Source organism: Chiloscyllium plagiosum, chromosome 21, assembly GCF_004010195.1.
Source record: "Chiloscyllium plagiosum isolate BGI_BamShark_2017 chromosome 21, ASM401019v2, whole genome shotgun sequence".
NCBI lineage: Eukaryota > Metazoa > Chordata > Chondrichthyes > Orectolobiformes > Hemiscylliidae > Chiloscyllium > Chiloscyllium plagiosum.
In genome coordinates this window covers 21,967,020-21,986,887 of record NC_057730.1, presented here as the reverse complement: position 1 = coordinate 21,986,887, position 19,868 = coordinate 21,967,020, and the positions used below count along the sequence as shown (strand labels likewise).

Here is a 19,868-nt window from a genome sequence, read left to right as displayed (position 1 = left end):
AACACATTTTCAGCTTCTGGCTAATATGTACAAGATTAGAACATACCACAGCCTCTCCCAGCTCTCCCATATGCTCGACTCATGACCAAACCAGGAGGAAACCTCTAGTTCCTTAGAACCACAAGAGAAAATGAGGTCTGCAGATGCTGGAGATCAGAGATGGAAATGTGTTGCTGGAGAAGCGCAGCAGGTCAGGCAGCATCTAGGGAACAGGAGAATCGACCTTTCGGGCATTAGCCCAAAACGTCGATTCTCCTGTTCCCTAGATGCTGCCTGACCTGCTGCGCTAGAACATACCACAGCCTCTCCCAGCTCTCCCATATGCTCGACTCATGACCAAACCAGGAGGAAACCTCTAGTTCCTTAGAAAATTATTCCACATGATCCAAATTTTCTGGCTCTAGTTATTACCACCTTAGTGACTTCATTCCTCAAATTTCCAAGAGCCCCCATCTGTTCAATTTCCAGATTTTTTTTTAACAGGAATTTATCTACCACAAGCATCCTGTCAACTCAGCAACGCAAAAAGTTCACCTGATTCCCCATGGCAGTAGCTTCTTTGTCTTAAAACAGAAGTTGTTCTAAGAGGTACTGTGTAAAGGTGCTTAACATTTTGAATTTGGAATTCAACATTTGAATAGATTTTGCTTTTGTTTCTCTCCCCATGGCAACCAGATCACACAAGCCTATCTCCCAGCAGAAATGTTAAATTGAACTCACTGTCCTTCTTACAAAAATTTCCAATTCATTTTAAGATAAAGGGGACTTTTATAAAACATAAATGTCCTATAAAACGTCAGCAATGTTGGAACTGTGGAATGTAGGAATGGAGTAGTCCAGTCAGCCTGTCGAGTAAGTTCACCCATTCAATATGACGGTTGATCATCCACTTCAATGCTTATTGTCCACACTATCCCAAATCATTTTACATTGTTGACATTTAGCAATCTGTCAAATCTCTACATTTAACATATTCAATTGCTGAGTTTCCACAAATCTCTGAGAAAGAAAATTCCAAGGATTCACAGCCCATTGTGTAAAGAAATTTCCCTTCATTTCAATCCTAAATGTCATCCCCATTATACTGAAATTGCATCTCCTGGATGGGATGTCTAAAACTAGGGGGAGCATCTTGCCTGCATTTACCCTGTCTATCCCTTCAAGTATTATAGGTTTCAATGAGATGAGCTTTCATTTTTCAAAACTCTCAAATACAGGCCCAGTTTTCCCAATCTCTCTTTGTCGGACAATTCTGCCATTCCAGGAATAATTCTGTTTTCAGGATTTCATTCCTGATCCACCCTATGTGTTGGCACTAATGTGAACCGCAAACTCTAGCTGTTCACCATTCTCTAACAGGATGGCCTGTAGCCACATGCTGTGATATTCTTGATCCTGGCCACCAGGCAGACAAGACACCATCCTCGAGTTCATATTTACTGCCACAAAAATGTCTATCTGATCTCCTAACTATGGAATCCCCTTTCACTATTGTTTTTTCCATTTTTCTTTTTCTGTTATGTATAACTGAGCCACCCATAGTGCCACATACTTAGCTCTGGCTCAGGACTTCCCCCTCAGGAACCACTATCTTCACTATAAAATATAAAATGGAAAACAGATTAGCAAGCCAGATAGATTTGGGAACTCTTACAATACATGCTGGTTCTTTTAGCTGCCAGTTGGGCTGTTACCCATTCCTTCTGCATACACACTTGTGGTATGACCACCTCCCTAAATGTGTCACCGTGTGGTTCTCTGCTTCATGGATACCCAACAGTAACTCCAACTGAGATCAATATTTTAGAGCACAAGCTTATGCAGTTGATATTTCCTGCAGATTCATTCGTGTAGGACACGTGGTGTATCTGTGACTTCCCATATATGGGAAGGACATTTATTCCACTTGGTCAAGCTGACCTGCCATGTCATAACTTTAAAACCTAATATTACAGTTAGAATAAGTAGAATAACTTAAATACTTTCTTGCCAATCAGCTTCTTCCCTGTATCAAAGTAAGAGCCAATTACTGAATGCTAATAAAGGTAAGAAAAAAAATGAGCGCCCTTACACACCAAACTCCAAATTTGCACTCTGTCCACACAAGCACCTCTCGATGCAGACATGGCAGTACTGAGGAAAGGCCTCCATTATCCCCTCTCAAAACATTTAACTTCAAGCTTTTCAAATCCAATTTTAACCAGCTAACCTCACAGTCAATGTATAATCTTATTTTAAGGCTGGAATAAAATGTAATTTCTCTTAATTTAAAGAGTAATTCTTTCTTAATTGCTAAATTAAAGAAAAGTTAGCCTTTAAATAAAAATAAATGCATAAAACTCCCCCATTCATCATCTCTCACTACACCTGTTTACTCCCATCTGGAGCTAGAACAACAAATTCAATACAGAGATTTGTCTTCCCTCGTCCACAAGATCGAAAATAATCTGGAGATCCATCAAGCAAACAACTTATGTAGTACTGTTATCATATTAACATGTATTAAGTTGTTTCACAGGAATTATCATACAAAATTTGAAGCCAAATCACGTAGAGATTTAGAACAGTTGAGTAAAGAGGCTTTGAGGAAGTCTTCCAGTAGCAGAGAGGTGGAGAGGAAATGCCAGAGTTTGGAGATCAAGCAGCTGAAAGCACAGCCATCGATAGTGGAGCAATAAAATTGGGAATGATTAAGAGGCCATTAGGAGGGTGTAACAAAACTGAGGGAAATTACCCAGGTTCCAGGACACTTGTTCCTGATGGCTGTGTTTGTTCCTCAACTTTAGCCTAACCTTAGATTGTTTGCATGAAAATTTTCAATTTGTTTTGAGCACAACGTTTGCAATTATTGCTGTCTGTTCTCCCCTTTTTTCCGAGCTTCCTGTTTAGGGTTGCATGTGTTCTTTTTAAAATAAATTTCAGGTTGACAATGGACAGGCATCATCATCGAGTTCCATCAGCTCAATGACCTCATCATCCATCGCCTCTCCGAGCAGCACCAGCTCAAAGTTCACCGAATTTGTAACAACCCCTCAAGGCCAGAAATCTCTCCACAGCATCTTGGGTGAGTTAGAGAGAGAAGCTGAAAAGCTGTTTCTCAATGCCATGGGGGAGTCTGAACTATTTGCGACAATCAAGCAACTGTTTCAGCAGCAGAGAAAATGAAGCTGAAGTTCGAGCAATCTAGAAGGAATTAGAAGATTGGTCGATAAGCGCAGGTGACAAACTGAGATATACTCGCTGTGCGGGGTCAGAATGACAGTTTGGTCTGCTTGCCATGTAGCATTGGGAATGACAATGTCTGGAGCAGGTTCAGTACTGGTATACTTGCTAGGTGGGTCAGGACTTGACACTTGGGTGTTCTCTCTGTGTGGGTTCTAGACTGAGAGTGCGCTGAACTTTTCAGGGGAGAAGAAATGACAGTGTGGTATACTATGCTGGTTCAGGACTGAGCACAGTGTACTCACTGTGTGGAGTGGCAACTGACCCTCTGGTGTCTTAGCTGTGTGGAACTAGAACTCAGATCATTTGTGTGGTGCCAGGAGCAGCTAGATGGTATTTTCGTGCTGTGGTGATTATATTTTCAATGTCTTTTATATTTCATTTCTCAGGCAATAATTCAAAATTCAGACATATACAAGGCACAGTGTCTCATCGGGGCACACACATCACTAATCTGAAGGGATTAAACCTGACAACGCCTGGCGAATCTGATGGATTCTGTGCAAATCGTGAACGTGTTGCAGTTCCATTGAAGGTGTCGGGTGGGCAGATTGCTGTATTGGAGGTGATTACTTGGCAGTGGACTCTGTCACTCTGTTCGCTTGCAATCCAATTTTACAGCTATATGAAGTGGAAGCTACTTTCAGGGAAGCTTGGGTCAGGACTAAAGTTCAGAGAGTAGTGTACCACCAGGGGTGTTAAGACTGTAGAACAGCTTTACTCTTTATCCAATATTTGCCATAACTGCCCTGGAGTGTTTGAAGTGACAGCTTATAGGAATGTTTACTTCGTATCTAAGTTGGAGGAGAAAGTGAGGACTGCAGATGCTGGAGATCAGAGCTGAAAATGTGTTGCTGGAAAAGCGCAGCAGGTCAGGCAGCATCCAAGGAACAGGAGAATCGACTTTTCGGGCATAAGCCCTTCTTCAGGAAGATTCCTGAAGAAGGGCTTATGCCCAAAACGTCGATTCTCCTGTTCCTTGGATTCTGCCTGACCTGCTGCGCTTTTCCAGCAACACATTTTCAGTTCGTATCTAAGTTGTACAATAACTGTCTGGGAATGTTTGATGAGAGAGTATAGATGAGTTATATTTAGTATCAGCCAGCCTAAGCGTGTCCTGGTGGTTCTTGGTGTCTTGTCTGAGTAATTGTTGCTACCCAGTCCATGAAAATGTATCAAGAGTTCTGAAATCTGATGACTCTGTTTTTATATTCAGTTCATTACAAGTCTTTCTCTTCAGTACTGTTTGTTTTCTGCAGCTCACGAAACCTGGGCGGTTGCCGGACAACTCCCTTCCCACCATTCAGAACAGTACAGCGGTCACTGACCTCATCTGGGATCCCTTCGATTGCCATCGGCTTGCTGTCGGTACTGACACATAGTTCAGATTTTATACCTTCTTATGCACCAATGTACGATAGAATATTTTATCTTGGAAGCAATTACTTGCAGCAATGTTGTCATATTCAAATAGCTTATTATCTTGTTCCCTCTGGATTTCAAAATGTTCTCAACTGTTCAATCTTTATTACTCATCCCAAGATGCTTTTCTATTAATTGAAAGAGACTTTATCCAACTTGTGCTTTATAACAACCACTTCCTGATGCCACTCTGTCTTCACTTGAAGATCTCACATGATCTCCCTCTTCTCACTATCAGGCTTTTTCCACTTTAATTCTGTTCATCCAATAGCTGACTGAAGCTGTTTTCTGTCTCAATAAGCAATGCCCACTTGTCCACTGAGAAAAGAAGAAAAATAATTGCAGGGACATGGTGAAAGACTAAAGAAATGGGACTAACTGGATTGCTCCTCAAAAACGTCAATGTCAGCTTGATGGACTGAATTCCATGTTTCTTTGAGAACTGATTTTGTTCTGATATGTACAGTAACAAGGGAAATGGTTGTCTGTACTAATCTGAGCTCAATTCTTGATAGTTTCTATACTAGCCTTCACATGCAATCCCCCATCACTAACAGTTAGCTTGTGAGCAGGCTGATGGGTCAGTTAATCCATGAAAGTCATCTCTCAAAGGTTGTTTCCACTGGCAGGAGGATTTGTCACCAGTTTTTAAAAAAAGCAAATTGGTAAACAGTATAAAAGGAGTGAGTCCTTCCTCATGTATAACTTGTCTGTAAAATGAAATGTTTCAAGTGTACAATTCTTAACTTAAAGCCCAACTAGCTCAATTGGTTGACCTTCAGGCTTTTAGTCTGAGAGTCCAGGGTTCAAGCCCCTGGACAAGGACCCTTGTGGCAGTGGCATTGTCCCTATCTCTGGGCTCAAGTCCAGGATCAAGTTCCACTTGCCCTGGAGATGTGTCAAACATGTCAAAACAGATTATTTAAAATAACTGCACCTCCAAACTCAACCACAATCCATTGTGAACAAATGTCTCTTTATATCTGCTCAAGTGAGACTCCAGTTAGTACTCTTGACTTCCAGATAATTAAACACAATTGTATACAAATAACTAGAAACTGAACCTAAGCTACAAGATGAAGAAAATCTTTTGTTATGCAGTGAGTAGGTTATAATCTGGAATGCATTGCCTGTACTGTTGATGGAACCAGAATTAGTAGTGACTTTCAACAGAGAATTGGATAAGTATTTTAAAAGGAACAGCTTGCAGGGCTACATGAAATAAATGAATAGCTGTAGCAATGAGCTGATGCAGGCATAGTGGCCTTCAGTGCTGTATAATTCTGGAAAACTGAAATGCTTCTGACATTATGTATATTGACTATTGATTTCAGCTGGTGAAGATGCAAAGATCCGACTCTGGAGAATTCCAACTGGAGGACTCTCAGAAATTCTTTCTGATCCTGAGCAAACCCTTTCTGGTGAGACAGTACAGAAAAATGTACTTTTGCCCTCTCAAAAATAGGATGTGAAGTAAAGTTAGTAAATTTATTTCACTAGTAGACTAAGGGAAGTGATAAAGTTGCCTGATGAAGAAAGAGCTAGACAACAAACAAAGGAAAACTGGACAAGGTTATATTAACGTAGTCAGGTCGAGTCCTTGATGTTGGACGTCATGACACAGATTTCTATTGGGTTTAAGTTCACTGAGTTTTTACAAAGGACCATGTAAAAAGGTATATGTATATGGCAGTCAGAATATTGAATGGGTGGAGAACATAAATGTTGAACCCAGTGGCAGGTAACTTACTGAAGTAAACTGCTTTCAATCTAGTATTGGAGATGCTTTATGCAGTAAGGCATGTGATCACTGCCTTACTTTTGTAACCATAGTGATATCATCCCCTGGAAGGGTTTTGCTCAATCTGAAATTCAGTTTCACTTGACCTGTTTGGTGCCATATTTGGTTTTATATTGAAAGCAATTATTATCACCTTTCACTGCAGTGATGCCATCTATAACCAAATAGTTATGATGGATCCCAAATTGATTGTCATTAGGAGATACTGTACCATTACAGCCTTTTCATTCATTTAGCTAATGATTGCAAAGAGGCTGAACGGATTGTAATTATGCAGATGAGAATTCCTCTGTTTCTTTTTCCAGTAAATGTGGTGGTCACTCTTGTTGATACTGTCATGAACTGATCGATTTGCAGTAGGCAGATTAGTGAGGATGAGGTAAAGAATGCTTTCCTCTTTTGTTGGCTCCCTCACCACCTGCTGTAGACCCAGTTTAGCAACAATGTCCTTCAGAACTCAACCACCTCAGTAGGTAGTGGTTCTGCCAAGCCATTCTCAGTGATGAATTTTGAAGTCCCTATCTCGAGTATGTTTTGTGCCCCTGCCAACCTCTGCACGTAGTCCAGGTGGCATTCAATATGAGAAGGCAGTATGTGTTAGCAAGAGGTTTCGTTGCCCATGTTTAACCTAATCACATGAAATTCCATGGGGTCCAGAGTTGATGTTGAGGACTCCAAGGCCCACTCACTTCTGACTGTCTATCATTGTGCTGCCATCTCTGCTGGGTCTGTTATGTATATCCACGGATGGTTATGGTATTTTTTGGGACATTGTGTGTAACATATGATTCCATGAGTATCACAGTATCAGGCCATTGCTTGACCAATCCCAGAGACAGCTCTCGTAATTTACACTCTAGCCCCCAGAGGTTGGTTATTACCAATATCAGTGGAATTAGCATTGCTTAATCCCCTGGTATCAAAATCCTGAGATGATCATTGACCAGAAACTGAACTGGACCAGTCATATAAATGCTGCAGCTAGTCTAGATCAGAGATTTGGAATCCTGCAGTGAGTAACTCACAACCTGACTCCCCAGTGCTTGCCCACCTTCTAGAGGTACAAGCTAGGAAAGTGATGGATAATATTCCCATTTGCTTAGATGTGTGCAGCTCCAAAAACACACTCTAGAAGCTTGACACTATCCAGTGTAAAGTAGCCTGTTTGATTGGCATCGCATCCTCTTTCACCACTGATGCTTAGTAGCAGTAGTGCATGCCATCTAGAAAATGCACTGTAGAAATCCATTGAGGCTCCTTGGACAGACCCTTCGAAACCTATGATCACTACCATCTGGAAGGACAGAGTCAGCAGATACATCAGAACATGACCAATTGCAATTTCCCATCTAAGCCACTCGCCATCCTGAATTGGAAATATATTGCCATTCCTTCTGTGTCATTGGATTACAATTCTGGAACTCCTTCCCTAACAGCATGATGTGGACTGCAGTGGTTCAACATAGCAGCTCACCATCACCACATTGAAGGCAATAAGGAATGAACAACAATTTCTGGCTTAGCCAGCAATATCCAAATCCCATGGCTAAATGGTTAAAAACTCACTAACTTTCTTCAACAGTGCTACAAAATCTGTAACCTAGAAGGGTAATGGTAAAAATATGCAGGAGTACCACCATCTGCAAATTTCTCGTCAAGTCTCTCACCACTATGAATCGCTGTTCCTTAACTAGGTCAAAATCCTGAAACTTCCTAACTGTGGGTGTTCCTACATGGTATGGACTGCAGTGCTTTAACAAGGTGGTGAGAAGATGGTTGTGAGCTGCCACCTTGAACTTCTGCAGTCCACATAGGTCGACCCACAATGTCCTTAGAGAGGGAATTCCAGGATTTTAACCCAGTGATAGTGAAGGAACGCTGATTTTTTCCACGTTAGGATGGGGAGTGGCTTGGAGGGGAACTTGCAGATGGTGTTCCCATGTATCTACTGCCCTTGTCCTTCTAGTTGGAAGTGGTCATGGGTTTGGAATGTGCTGTCTAAATATCTTTGCTGCGTGGTTTATGAATTATAATGTTTTAACAACAGGGGTAATTTGGAACTCTACCAATTAATTTCGCTAAGTGTCTGTTCCTCTTCTCTGCCAGGTCATACAGAGAAAATCTATTCCATCAAATTCCACCCACTGGCATCTGATATCTTGGCTTCATCCTCATATGATATGACTCTGAGGATCTGGAACATCAGTTCAGGAAAAGAAGAGATCATACTGAGGGGACATACAGAGCAGGTACACTAAACTTAAAACTTTGGGAAGCAAGGCGAAGTACTAAAGAACTTTTTCCTTTGTAGTTGCAGAGGTGAGATTGGTTTTTGGAGTGGCCTGGTCTGAAGTTGATAAAAATACTTCAGTGTGTTGTTGGGTCACAAAGAATCATTGCCCCCAGTATTTGGCCTTGTAGTTTCAGTGGAATTTTCTGCACATTTTGTCCAGGCTTTTTTTTTTATTGTCTACTATGTTCTTTCTCTTAGGCTCTTTTTATTTTTCTTCTGCCCATTTCTTATCTATTGTGTATTTGGTCTTCCTGTCGTGTTTTCTCTCTTACACTTTTTAAAAGTTTATTTGTTTCTATCCAGATCTTTAGCCTGTCCTGGAGTCCCGATGGGCAGCAACTGGCAACAGTCAGCAAAGATGGCAAAGTTCGACTGTATGATCCTCGGCATTCAGTAAACCCTGTGCAGGTAATGACCATTTTCTCTGACATCGTCCAAACTCAACATGTCTGTTTTTCAATTTAAATGTTGGGTTATTTTTCTCTTCCCCTTCGGCACGGTGGCACAGTGGTTAGCACTGCTGCCTCACAGCACCAGAGACCCGGGTTCAACTCCCGCCTCAGGCGACTGACTGTGTGGAGTTTGCACGTTCTCCCAGTGTCTGCGTGGGTTTCCTCCGGGTGCTCCGGTTTCCTCCCACAGTCCAAAGATGTGCAGGTCAAGTGAACTGGCCATGCTAAATTGCCCGTAGTGTTAGGTAAGGGGTAAATGTAGGGGTATGGGTGGTTTGCGGGTCGGCGGGTCGGTGTGGACTTGTTGGACCGAAGGGCCTGTTTCCACACTGTAAGTAATCTAATCTAATCTAAATGCTTTTACATGGAATTACCTGATAGCTGTGATGATGCTGATTTAAGGGGTAAATGTAGGGGTATGGGTGGTTTGCACTTCGGCGGGTCGGTGTGGACTTGTTGGACCGAAGGGCCTGTTTCCACACTAATCTAAATGCTTTTACATGGAATTACCTGATAGCTGTGATGATGCTGATTACACTTTTTGTTTCATTTGCAGGAAGGACCAGGACCTGCAGGCAGTCGGGGGGCACGGATATTGTGGGTAAGCGACGGACGATATCTGCTGATATCTGGCTTTGACAGGTAAGCAAGAAATAATAAAAAGGCACCTTGGGGTTGGGCAATTACAAATGGGACTTGGATTAAAGTAAAGAAAGAGCTTGCATTTCTGTATTTCCTTTCACAACTTTGTAGCATCCCAAAGTGCTTTACAAAAAATTAGATGTTTTTGAAAGGGTTTCAATGTAGACACAGTGCAGCCGACAAGTGGATACCAAACTCTTCCACACAATTTTTTTTTAATCAAACTACTCAGATGCTATTACATACCTCTGGAACAGGTGGCATTTGAATCTGGGCCTCTGTAGGGAGACTATCACTAACAATAAGACCATTCCCACACATAGCAACGTGATAATCATGAGGTAATGACTAATATTCTTGTGATGATAGTTGAGGGACAAATATTAGACAGAAGTCCGGAAGGAATTCCCCTGTTCTTTTTCAAAATAGGGCCTTGGGATCTTTCATGTTTACCTTAGAGGGCAAGTGAAAGTGCATTGCTCACTCCGTACAACCCCCCTGACTATCCAGATTATGCCCTTAAGTCTCAGGAATGTTCTTGAACCTTCACCCTCTGAGGATTCAACGTGACAGATGTTTTTTTGTGTTGCAGCCGCAGTCAGCGACTGATCAGCCTCCATGATGTTGGGTCCTTGGCATTGGGACCAATAGCAACTACTGACATCAGTGCAGCACCATCCACACTCATTCCTTTCTATGATGACGACACCAACATTGTCTATCTCACAGGCAAGGTCAGTATTCTGCACAAGCCTGCCATTGTAGCTGATTGTCTATGCCTAATCACCATGGCTGTGTTAGGTAACTTACTACCAAAAAGGTAAGTTGCTATGTGACTTAGTTTGCTCGGTGACTATGTAGCTTGATAGTGCTTGTGGTTTGCTAGTGAATTGCTAGCTCACTAGCTGGGATGTTAGGAGCCAGGTTTCTGGGTGACTGATTGGGTTGCTAGGTGACTGGATCAGATTGCTGAGAGACCAGTTGCTGGGCAACTGACTTAGTTGCAGGGTAACAAGTTGGATTGCTAGATGCCTAGGTTTCTGGTGACAGGTATTGTTAAGTGTTAGGATATCAGGTCAGGCAGTATCTGAGGAGCAGGAACATCCTGATGAAGGGCTTTTGCCCGAAACATCGATTTTCGTGCTCCTCGGATGCTGCCTGACCTGCGGTGCTTTTCTAATCTCCAGAATGTGGGCGGCACGGTGGCACAGTGGTTAGCACTGCTGCCTCACAGCGCCAGAGACCCGGGTTCAATTCCCGCCTCAGGCGACTGACTGTGTGGAGTTTGCACGTTCTCCCCGTGTCTGCGTGGGTTTCCTCCGGGTGCTCCGGTTTCCTCCCACATCACAAAGATGTGCAGGGTCAGGTGAATTGGCCATACTAAATTGCCCGTAGTGCTAGGTAAGGGGTAAATGTAGGGGTATGGGTGGGTTTCGCTTCGGCGGGTCGGTGTGGACTTGTTGGGCCGAAGGGCCTGTTTCCACGCTGTAATCTAATCTAAAAAAAAGAATCTGCAGTACTCGCGGCCAGTGTCAGGATATGTTGTCACTTCTTTTGACACTAATGATGCTGCTTTCTGACAGGGTGATACGAGGGTCCATATCTATGAGATTCAGACTGAAGCACCATATTTCCTGCAGTGCAGTGATTTCAATTCCACTGAACCACACAAGGTAAGATTGAAGTTTTCTATCACTATCAATTAAATGTCCTATCCTCTTCTGGGGTATTAGACATAATCATTTTGGGCCATGAGTAAATAAGAAGAAAAACTGTGTGAAGAGTGGTGAGGAAAGGTGATTTCCTTTGTTGATGTGACAGTTTGCGGAACATGGAGGGACTCAGAACTAAACTGAAAGTGAGGTTGCTGTCTGCATCTTTCCTATAGTCTAGTCATTTTGTTTGGTTTTTAGATGTTCGTGTACTCACTCTTGGCTAACCCATCTACATTTTCTGAAATTAAATGTGGAATTTGAGGATGGGAGTTTAACTTTTCTTTTTCTGTGTAGTCTACTCGCTGGTGCAGGATTAACCAATCAAACTCTTGCACCTGCACTTGGGTGAGTACCCAGTGTACTGGGGTAGTGACAAGGAGAGGCAGCTGTGTACTGGAGAGCAAGACCCCTTACTTACACCTAAATCTTGACTATAACACTGGTGTTACATAAATACCTGAGGTAAGACTGATTAATTTGATGTCTTCCCAAGTATAATACTGGCAGTTTTTGAATGTTTTAATTTGAGAGGAATGGGGCATAAGAAGTGGGGGTGAAATCTTGCAGATTGGGTGGGCACAAGGAAAGGATTGGAAATGGTGGAAGGATGAATATAATGAGGAAAAGTGGGAAGAAGAGGATAGGATGGGAAAACAGAGAGAATGGGATGGGATTACCAGTTGATTTGCAGAAGACTGCTACGAAGAAAAATGGAATTTGTTTGTTTTCTCACTTAGACAAGCCACACAATGCACTGTTACCTTGCGTAAGTTAAGTTCTTATCTTTATTTGATCCATTCTAGGGACTCTGCTTTCTACCAAAGACTGAATGCAATGTGAGGGAAGTGGAGATTGCACGAGCCTTGCGTCTGGGGCACAATTCCTTAGAGTCCATTATTTTTACCGTTCCACGAGTTAAGGTGAGAAGTTCAGCATTGTCTTAAAAATATGGGAGCTTTGGGCTGTGTGGACTGACAGTCTGGCAAAGAGCTAAGTAAGTCAGATTCTCTATAGTTCATTTATTTGGTGCAAGAGAACTTATCCACCAGAACTGACTGGTTTTAGAGATGAAATGTTTCTCTTTGTTAGACTCCAATATGGACATAGTAAGCGGCTTTCTCAGTCTGATGTGAGAATTAGACTGGCTCCAGCATGTTACATGCTACTGTGATTATTATACCTACTCCTATCTAATCCATTTTGGTGTGAGAGATGAATATACTCTAACCCGTTTTGGTGTGGGACCTGTTCCAGTGTATCCAGTCTGGTGTGATGCTGGACTCTGAGCAGTGTCTGTTAGTTTCAATCTCTGAAATTTTGTTACCAATTTATTTTTCCTTGCAGCTATTGTTCATGTTCCTTTCTCTATTTGCATTATAGAAAGAGTTTTTCCAGGATGACATTTTCCCTGATACCACAATGTGGTGGCGACCGGTGCTGTCAGCTTCTGCCTGGCTGGCTGGTTCCAATGGACAGCACAAGAAGATGAGCTTGAAGCTTGAAGACATGATCCCAGGTTCCTGTGATATATACATATATATAAAATGTATAAAAACAGGCAGGAGTACATAATAAAATCAAATACTGTGAATGCTGGAAACCTGAAGTAAAAACACAAAGTGCTGAAGAAACTCTGCATCTACCATCTATGGACAGAGAAATAAAGTTAACATTTTGAATCCAGTATGACTTCAGAACTGAAGACTGGTTACAGGGATAGGCTGGGAGGCTGGAGGTGGTGATGAGGCTGGGTGTGTTAGGATGAGGACAGAAGGAATCTGCAATGGTATATATTTATGTTCAGTGAGTGGCAAAACCTTGGCAGATGGAGTTTAATGTAGGGAAGTGTGAGGTTGTGCAAATGAAAATGCAGACGACTATTTATTTGGAGAAAAGACTCCCAAAAAAAGGAAACCGGGATCTGGGTGTTCTCATGCATGAAACACAAAATTAGCATTTAGATGCAGCAAATAATTAAGAAGGAAATGGAAGTTTGGCCTTTATTGCACAGGGTTTTTGAATTTAAAAATAGAAAAGTCTTGTTTCAACTATACAGACTTTTGGTGAGACCAAAACTAAACATGGTACTCAAGGTAAGGCCTTGATGCTGAGTTTCTCCAGCGCTTATTGTTTTTATTTCAGGTTTCTTGCATTCACAGTATTTAAGAAAGGATATACTAGCTTTGGGGGCAATTCAAAAGAGATTCACAAGGCTGATTCCTGAGATGAAGGCGTTGACTTGTCAAGAATAGTAATGCTAAACAATTAAGAAGAATGAAGGGTGATCTTATTGAAACATACAAAGTTCTGAGAGGAAACAAAAACAGAAATTAGTGAAGAAACTTAGCAGGTCTGGTGGAAAAAGCAGAGTTAATGTTTTAGGTTCTAGGAGGACTTGATTGGGTAGATGTTGAGAAGATGTTTCCACTTGTGGGAAATTTTAAACTAGGCCATATAATTAGGCATAATGCAGACATTCATTTAAACTGAAATGCATAGCATCATAGAATTCCTACAGTGTGGAAACAGGCCATTCAGAGAGTTGACACCAACCTTTTGAAGAGCATCCCACCCAGATCCCTGGTTCTGTGTGGCAGCAGTGCTAACCACTGAGCCACCATGCTGCCCCATAAGAATTTTTTTCTCTCTTGTAGTGAATGTCTTGAATTCTGTACCTTGAGAGTTGATCACTGAAAGTACTTAATGAAGAGTTGGATAGATTTTTCTATTATCAGGGAGTTGAGGGCTGAGAGGAGCTAGCTTGAAAAATGAGTTGAACCTCTGGCAGATCAGCCATAATCTTATTAAATGACTGGGCAGGCTTGAGGGACCAAATGGCCTACACCTGCTCCTACTACTTATGTTCTTACGGGTCAGTGCTGTGTCATGGGTAAAAAGGAACGAACATCAGTGCAGGAGAAAGTCAGTGACCTTCTGTGTTCCACAAGGGTAAGTGCCACCATCTTATCTCTGCTATCTTTCACTCACAAGGCCACCTCTCACTCTAACAGTATCACTGCACACACACATCTTATCAAAGCTCATGGATTACAGTTCTCACTCTTGCATGCTTCCACCTCACCCTCCCAAACTACAAACCATTCCTGCTCTCTGCACTTCTCACTTGCTCAATGGGGAACCTCACTATTAGCTGCTTTTCCATGCATTTCCACAATATTCAATCCCTCCCTTTGTGTCATTGCTGGAAAAGGTCCACACTGATGCCTCCGCAGTCCTTTAACTGACATGATTGCAATTCCAGACTGGTTATGGCCAACCCTCTGGACTAAAATTGAATGAACTTTTAACTGACTCTGACAGTGATTGAATTCATCCATGAAGGACTGCTCCCCTTTGACTTTTACACATGGCCATTTGCTTGATGCACATGCAGTGTAAGCTGCTGATATACGCTGGAGGTGTAACATAGAGGTAACACAGTTCAACCCTTTTCGCTTTAGCACTCCTTACTGTGACAAGCTGTCTCCCCTCTTCCTCCAGGCTAAAAAGTAATGCAAGCCACAGAGGCTATTAATCTGCAACTGAGCACAAAGTGAGTAAGCACGAAGCAATCAAGCTAAGAGCTTATAAGATAGATAATGTTTACGTGCATAAGATGCATGTGTGTCCCTGCTTGCAAAGTGTTGCAGAAGCATGCAATTCCTAGGTGTCCCTGTGCTCCAAAATAAAGTCCTGAAAGGCTGACTTGATGTGAGAGTTGGACTGAAAGTGGGCATAATGATGTGGTGAGGTTGTTGGTTTGTCATTGCCAACTTAGGTGGATGAAGAGTGGAGGAGGATGATGACCGTGAAGCATGCAGGGATGTTATGGTGAAGACAGCTGGATAAAGCCTAGCACACGGACTCAGCAAGCTGCAGTCGCGGGTACCCACACTGAATTACAAGTCGGAATTTGCACCCTTTCGTTTTCAGGGAAAGAATGGAGAGTTGGAAGTGGTATAGAAATGAGGCGAGTGGGGTTTTAATGAAATAGCAAGATTCTGAAGTTGCTGCTTTAGCCCAAGAAGATAATCAGAATTTTTTTTCTATATGTCAAGTTACTGATTTTTTTTTTCCCAGTTATATAACCTTTCCCCACCCACTCCCACTACTTCAGTTGTATAACACAACACTTTCTACTCCTTCCTCACTCTGTCTGTGGGCATATGTACACATGTATACCCAGCATAATTAAACACACTTATGTACTTAGGACCACTTAACTTCACTCCCTGCACATACAGTAATGCCATTTTTATATCATGTGTTACAAGGAACCCCCCCCACCTCCCCAGGCCTAATCTCTCTGCTAATTATAGAATGCTGTGTTATTGTACCATCTCATAATGTAAGGTACATTACAGACCTATCTCTCCTTCCTGTGAATTTTGGTGGTTGCAGAATGATATTAATGGTGTCTCTGTCCTGTAGTGAGTGAAGCCCCTAAAGAGGTCACAATCAGAAAATACAAGCCCTCAGCATTCTACCTGGAAGAAAAAACAGATGAGGAGAGAAAGGAAGAGGTAATTTATAATTATATAATTATACCTGTACTGAAATGTTCCTTCCTCTCATTTTCTTTCCAACATAGTCTGTCAATCTCCATTTCACTCAGCTTGTCTCTTTCTCTATTTCTATCTCTGACTCATTAAGTTTTTTTCCTGTCTTCTTTTTCACTGTCAGTCCCTGTCATTCAGACTTTCCTTTTCTGTTACTGTCACCTAAGTGAGCCATGTACACTCAATAACTGCATTGCTTGCTTTCTCTCTCTCTCTCTCTCTCTCTCTCTCTCTCTCTCTCTCCCCACTTTCTCATCTCTATCACCACGCTCTAATCCTCTAATTCTGCCCTTTTGAGCATCAGTAAGCTAAATCATTGCAACATTGCTGGCTATGCCTTAAGCTGTTTAGATACTATTTTCTGGAATTCTGTCTCTAAATTGCACTTTCTTCCTTTAAAATATTCCTTAAAATCTATTATCTGACTTTGCAGCTTCATGTTAAGCTCTGTTTGACAATAATTCTATGAAGCACATTGTGATGTTACAAAAACAAATTATTGTTATTACCCTTTTTTTAAAGGGACAATTATCTATGTCCTGTGACCTGTTCCCACTTTAATAGACTAACCTGCAGTCACCCTCCCTGTTTCTTTCGTGTTTCACTGGACAATGGTTTATTCAGTGGTTCGACCACCCTGGATAAATGGTCATGGTGAGATTCACCACAAAATGTAGTAAAAATCTGGAACTCATTTTACCACAGGCCTGTGGATGCTGAAGAGTTAATTGAAATTTTCAACACTGAAATAGTTTGATTTTTGATAAGTAAAGAAAGATAGAGCAGTTCAGTGGAGTTGTGCATAGATAGTGATGAGATAGTTGAATGACACAAAAGTTTGCAGAGCTGAATGCTGACCTTCTCTTCTTGGGTAATTAAACCCAATGTTAGTAACAGTAGTGGGAATCAGTGGGATGAGTGTTGCAATTTCCTCTTTTATATTTATTAGCTTTCAAAAGGAAAGGATTAATAAAACCTTCCAAGATCTAAGGGTCCATCCTCTTTTCTGGAGAAGTGACAGACCTGGTCTCTGTTGAGTGGGTGATAGTGTGAACAATGTCTCACTCTCTTTACTCCTTCTAGCTGCTCAGTGCCATGGTGGCAAAGCTTGGGAACTTGGATGATCCCCTGCCTCAGGACTCGTTTGAAGGAGTGGATGAAGATGAATGGGTAAGTGTTGTCAACTCTGCTCAGTTGCTACTAAACTGATAGGCAAAGTGGATTGGATTTTCTGTATTCTTTACTAGTTAGGGTGCATAGGTTTGTGCTTGAGTGGACATTCTTGCATTCCTCCTTGTGAGGATGAAGGTTTCCATTGACCATGTACAGGAGAAAGTGAGGACTGCAGATGCTGGAGGTCAGAGCTGAAAAATGTGTTGCTTGAAAAGCGCAGCAGGTCAGGCAGCATCAAAGGAGCAGGAGAATCGACGTTTCGGGCATAAGCCCTTCAGCAGGCTAAGGTAAAAGGTAGGGAGGAGGGACTTGGGGGAGGGGCGTTGGGAATGCGATAGGTGGAAGGAGGTTAAGGTGAGGGTGATAGGCCAGAGAGGGGGTGGGAGCGGAGAGGTCAGGAAGAAGATTGCAGGTCAAGAAGGCAGTGCTGAGTCTGAGGGTTGGGACTGAGGTAAGGTAGGGGGGAGGGGAAATGAGGAAACTGGAGAAATCTGCATTCATCCCTTGTGGTTGGAGGGTTCCTAGGCGGAAGATGAGGCGCTCTTCCTCCAGGCATCATGTTGCTATGGTCTGGCGATGGAGGAGGCCAAGGACCTGCATGTCCTTGGCGGACTGGGAGGGGGAGTTAAATTGTTCAGCCATGGGGCAGTTGGGTTGGTTTGTGCAGGTGTCCCAGAGGTGTTCTCTGAAACATTCCGCAAGTAGGCGGCCTGTCTCCCCAATGTATAGGAGGCCACATCGGGTGCAGCGGATGCAGTAAATGATGTGGAGGTGCAGGTGAATTTGTGACGGATATGGAAGGATCCCTTGGGGCCTTGGAGGGAAATGACGGCGGAGGTGTGGGCGCAAGTTTTGCATTTCTTGCAGTTGCAGGGGAAGGTGCCGGATGGAGGTTGGGTTGGTGGGGGGTGTGGACCTGACGAGGGAGTCGCGGAGGGAGTGGTCTTTCTGGAATGCTGATAGGGGAGGGGAGGGAAATATATCTTTGACCATGTAAGGAAACTCTGGGTTCACTGACAGTAACTTTACATTTCCCAGCTGATCCATGATCCTCTGGGCTCCTTGGCTGAGATCTTTTGGTATTGAATAGTGTATCAAGATTGTAGTTTGCGTGTGAGAGCAATACAGCTTATCTCAACAAGGGAGATCAAGTGTCATTATCATCTTCAGTCTTGACAATATAAAATGGCATACTGATGGCTTTTCAGCACTGTGGCTTAGAAGCTAACCAATTTCTTTCCTGCTGTTTCAGGATGACTAGATTTCAACTAAAGACATCTCTACAGTACTTCATCTCCTGATGGACATCCTATTGGTGGAGCCACAGCTTCCTGCGTCATTAAATGTCATTAATCATAAGCCTGCTAATGAGCAAGAGAGTGTCTCTATTACCCCTCTCACTTTCAATTTGTCTCTCTCACTCATAACATTTCTCCCTCATTAATTATTTGCGATACATTTCCCTTACTCACTTTCGTTCATCTTTCACTCATTTACAGCATCTCCCTCATTCACTCTCACCATGACTACCTTGCCTGTTTGCAGCACGTTTCCCTCGCCCAATTGCAGAGCATCTCACTCACGTATTCAGAGCATATCTCCCTCGCTCACATATAAAACATGTCTCCCTCCCTCACTCACTCTCAGATTAAATCCAGCATCACTCACTGTGTGTCTTTCTCTCTTTAAGTCTTGCCCACTCTTGGCTCATACTCAATGAATACGAGGTACAAGAGAAGCATCAGTGAGTTGCATTTGTCAGCACCCCTCACTGGCATTCCTTTCTCAATTTTCACATACGCAACCACATTTCCTCCATGCACCCCTGCCACAATCCCCACACTCTCCCTTTCCTTCAATGCCCCTTTCATGCAGAGTTATGCCATGGGTCAGTATTCTGCATTGTTGCCAGTTTCATCCCTGTTCATAAACGTGCATTTATTAAAAAAAAATTCAGCTGAAGAGTAAGAGTTTTGTTTTCCTTTTGCTGTTCAGGAGGATTGTGCACAGGAGTGGTGGGCACTAGTTAATAAACTTTAAAAAAAACTAATTATCACTTTGTGGAGATGGCTGACACTCCTGTGACTGATCTAGAGGTGACCCTGTGACCTAATCACAATGACTTATTACTGGTCTGGGCAATGACCTTGACCCACTCACAATGACCCCTGACTGATTTGGGCATGTGTGAACTAGTTACAATGATGCTCCTGATCTATACGGGCAGTGACTCTCTGACCTCTCACATTGACCCTTCCATTGGTCTGGACACTGTTACCCAATCACATTCTCTGTTGAGTTCCCTGGAATGGCAGTTTCTGATCTTACCCAACAAATTAATGTAGGTCGCTACACCAGTGTTACCATAGTATGATTGGTCAAAGGTTATTGAAGAAGATATTAGAAAGATATATTACGCTTAACAGAAAATCTAGCCAATAAATCTTGTGTCACATCATCAAAATCATCATTCTGACAAATATGATCAATAACCAGTGTCATGTCTGACAGGATATTACATTGGAAATTTCAAATATTCAAAACCATGTTTGGTATGCAAGTAAATAGGATGTTATTGAAGTTGTCATC

At 42.4% G+C, this 19,868-nt stretch overlaps 1 protein-coding gene across 1 annotated transcript in view; it reads left to right on the top strand.

The window, feature by feature from the left end:
• The window catches only part of LOC122560634 (coronin-7-like), a 172,057-nt gene extending 152,814 nt beyond the window's left edge, over positions 1-19,243 (top strand). The window contains exons 15-28 of the mRNA XM_043711484.1: positions 2,923-3,064; positions 3,612-3,787; positions 4,482-4,590; positions 5,979-6,065; positions 8,552-8,694; positions 9,042-9,146; positions 9,747-9,832; positions 10,425-10,566; positions 11,416-11,505; positions 12,351-12,467; positions 12,928-13,063; positions 15,979-16,070; positions 17,190-17,276; positions 18,532-19,243. Coding sequence (XP_043567419.1) covers positions 2,923-3,064; positions 3,612-3,787; positions 4,482-4,590; positions 5,979-6,065; positions 8,552-8,694; positions 9,042-9,146; positions 9,747-9,832; positions 10,425-10,566; positions 11,416-11,505; positions 12,351-12,467; positions 12,928-13,063; positions 15,979-16,070; positions 17,190-17,276; positions 18,532-18,540 — 1,521 coding nt within the window. The 3' untranslated portion in view covers positions 18,541-19,243. The remainder of the gene's footprint in view (positions 1-2,922; positions 3,065-3,611; positions 3,788-4,481; positions 4,591-5,978; positions 6,066-8,551; positions 8,695-9,041; positions 9,147-9,746; positions 9,833-10,424; positions 10,567-11,415; positions 11,506-12,350; positions 12,468-12,927; positions 13,064-15,978; positions 16,071-17,189; positions 17,277-18,531) is intronic.
• Positions 19,244-19,868: the final 625 nt, after the last annotated feature.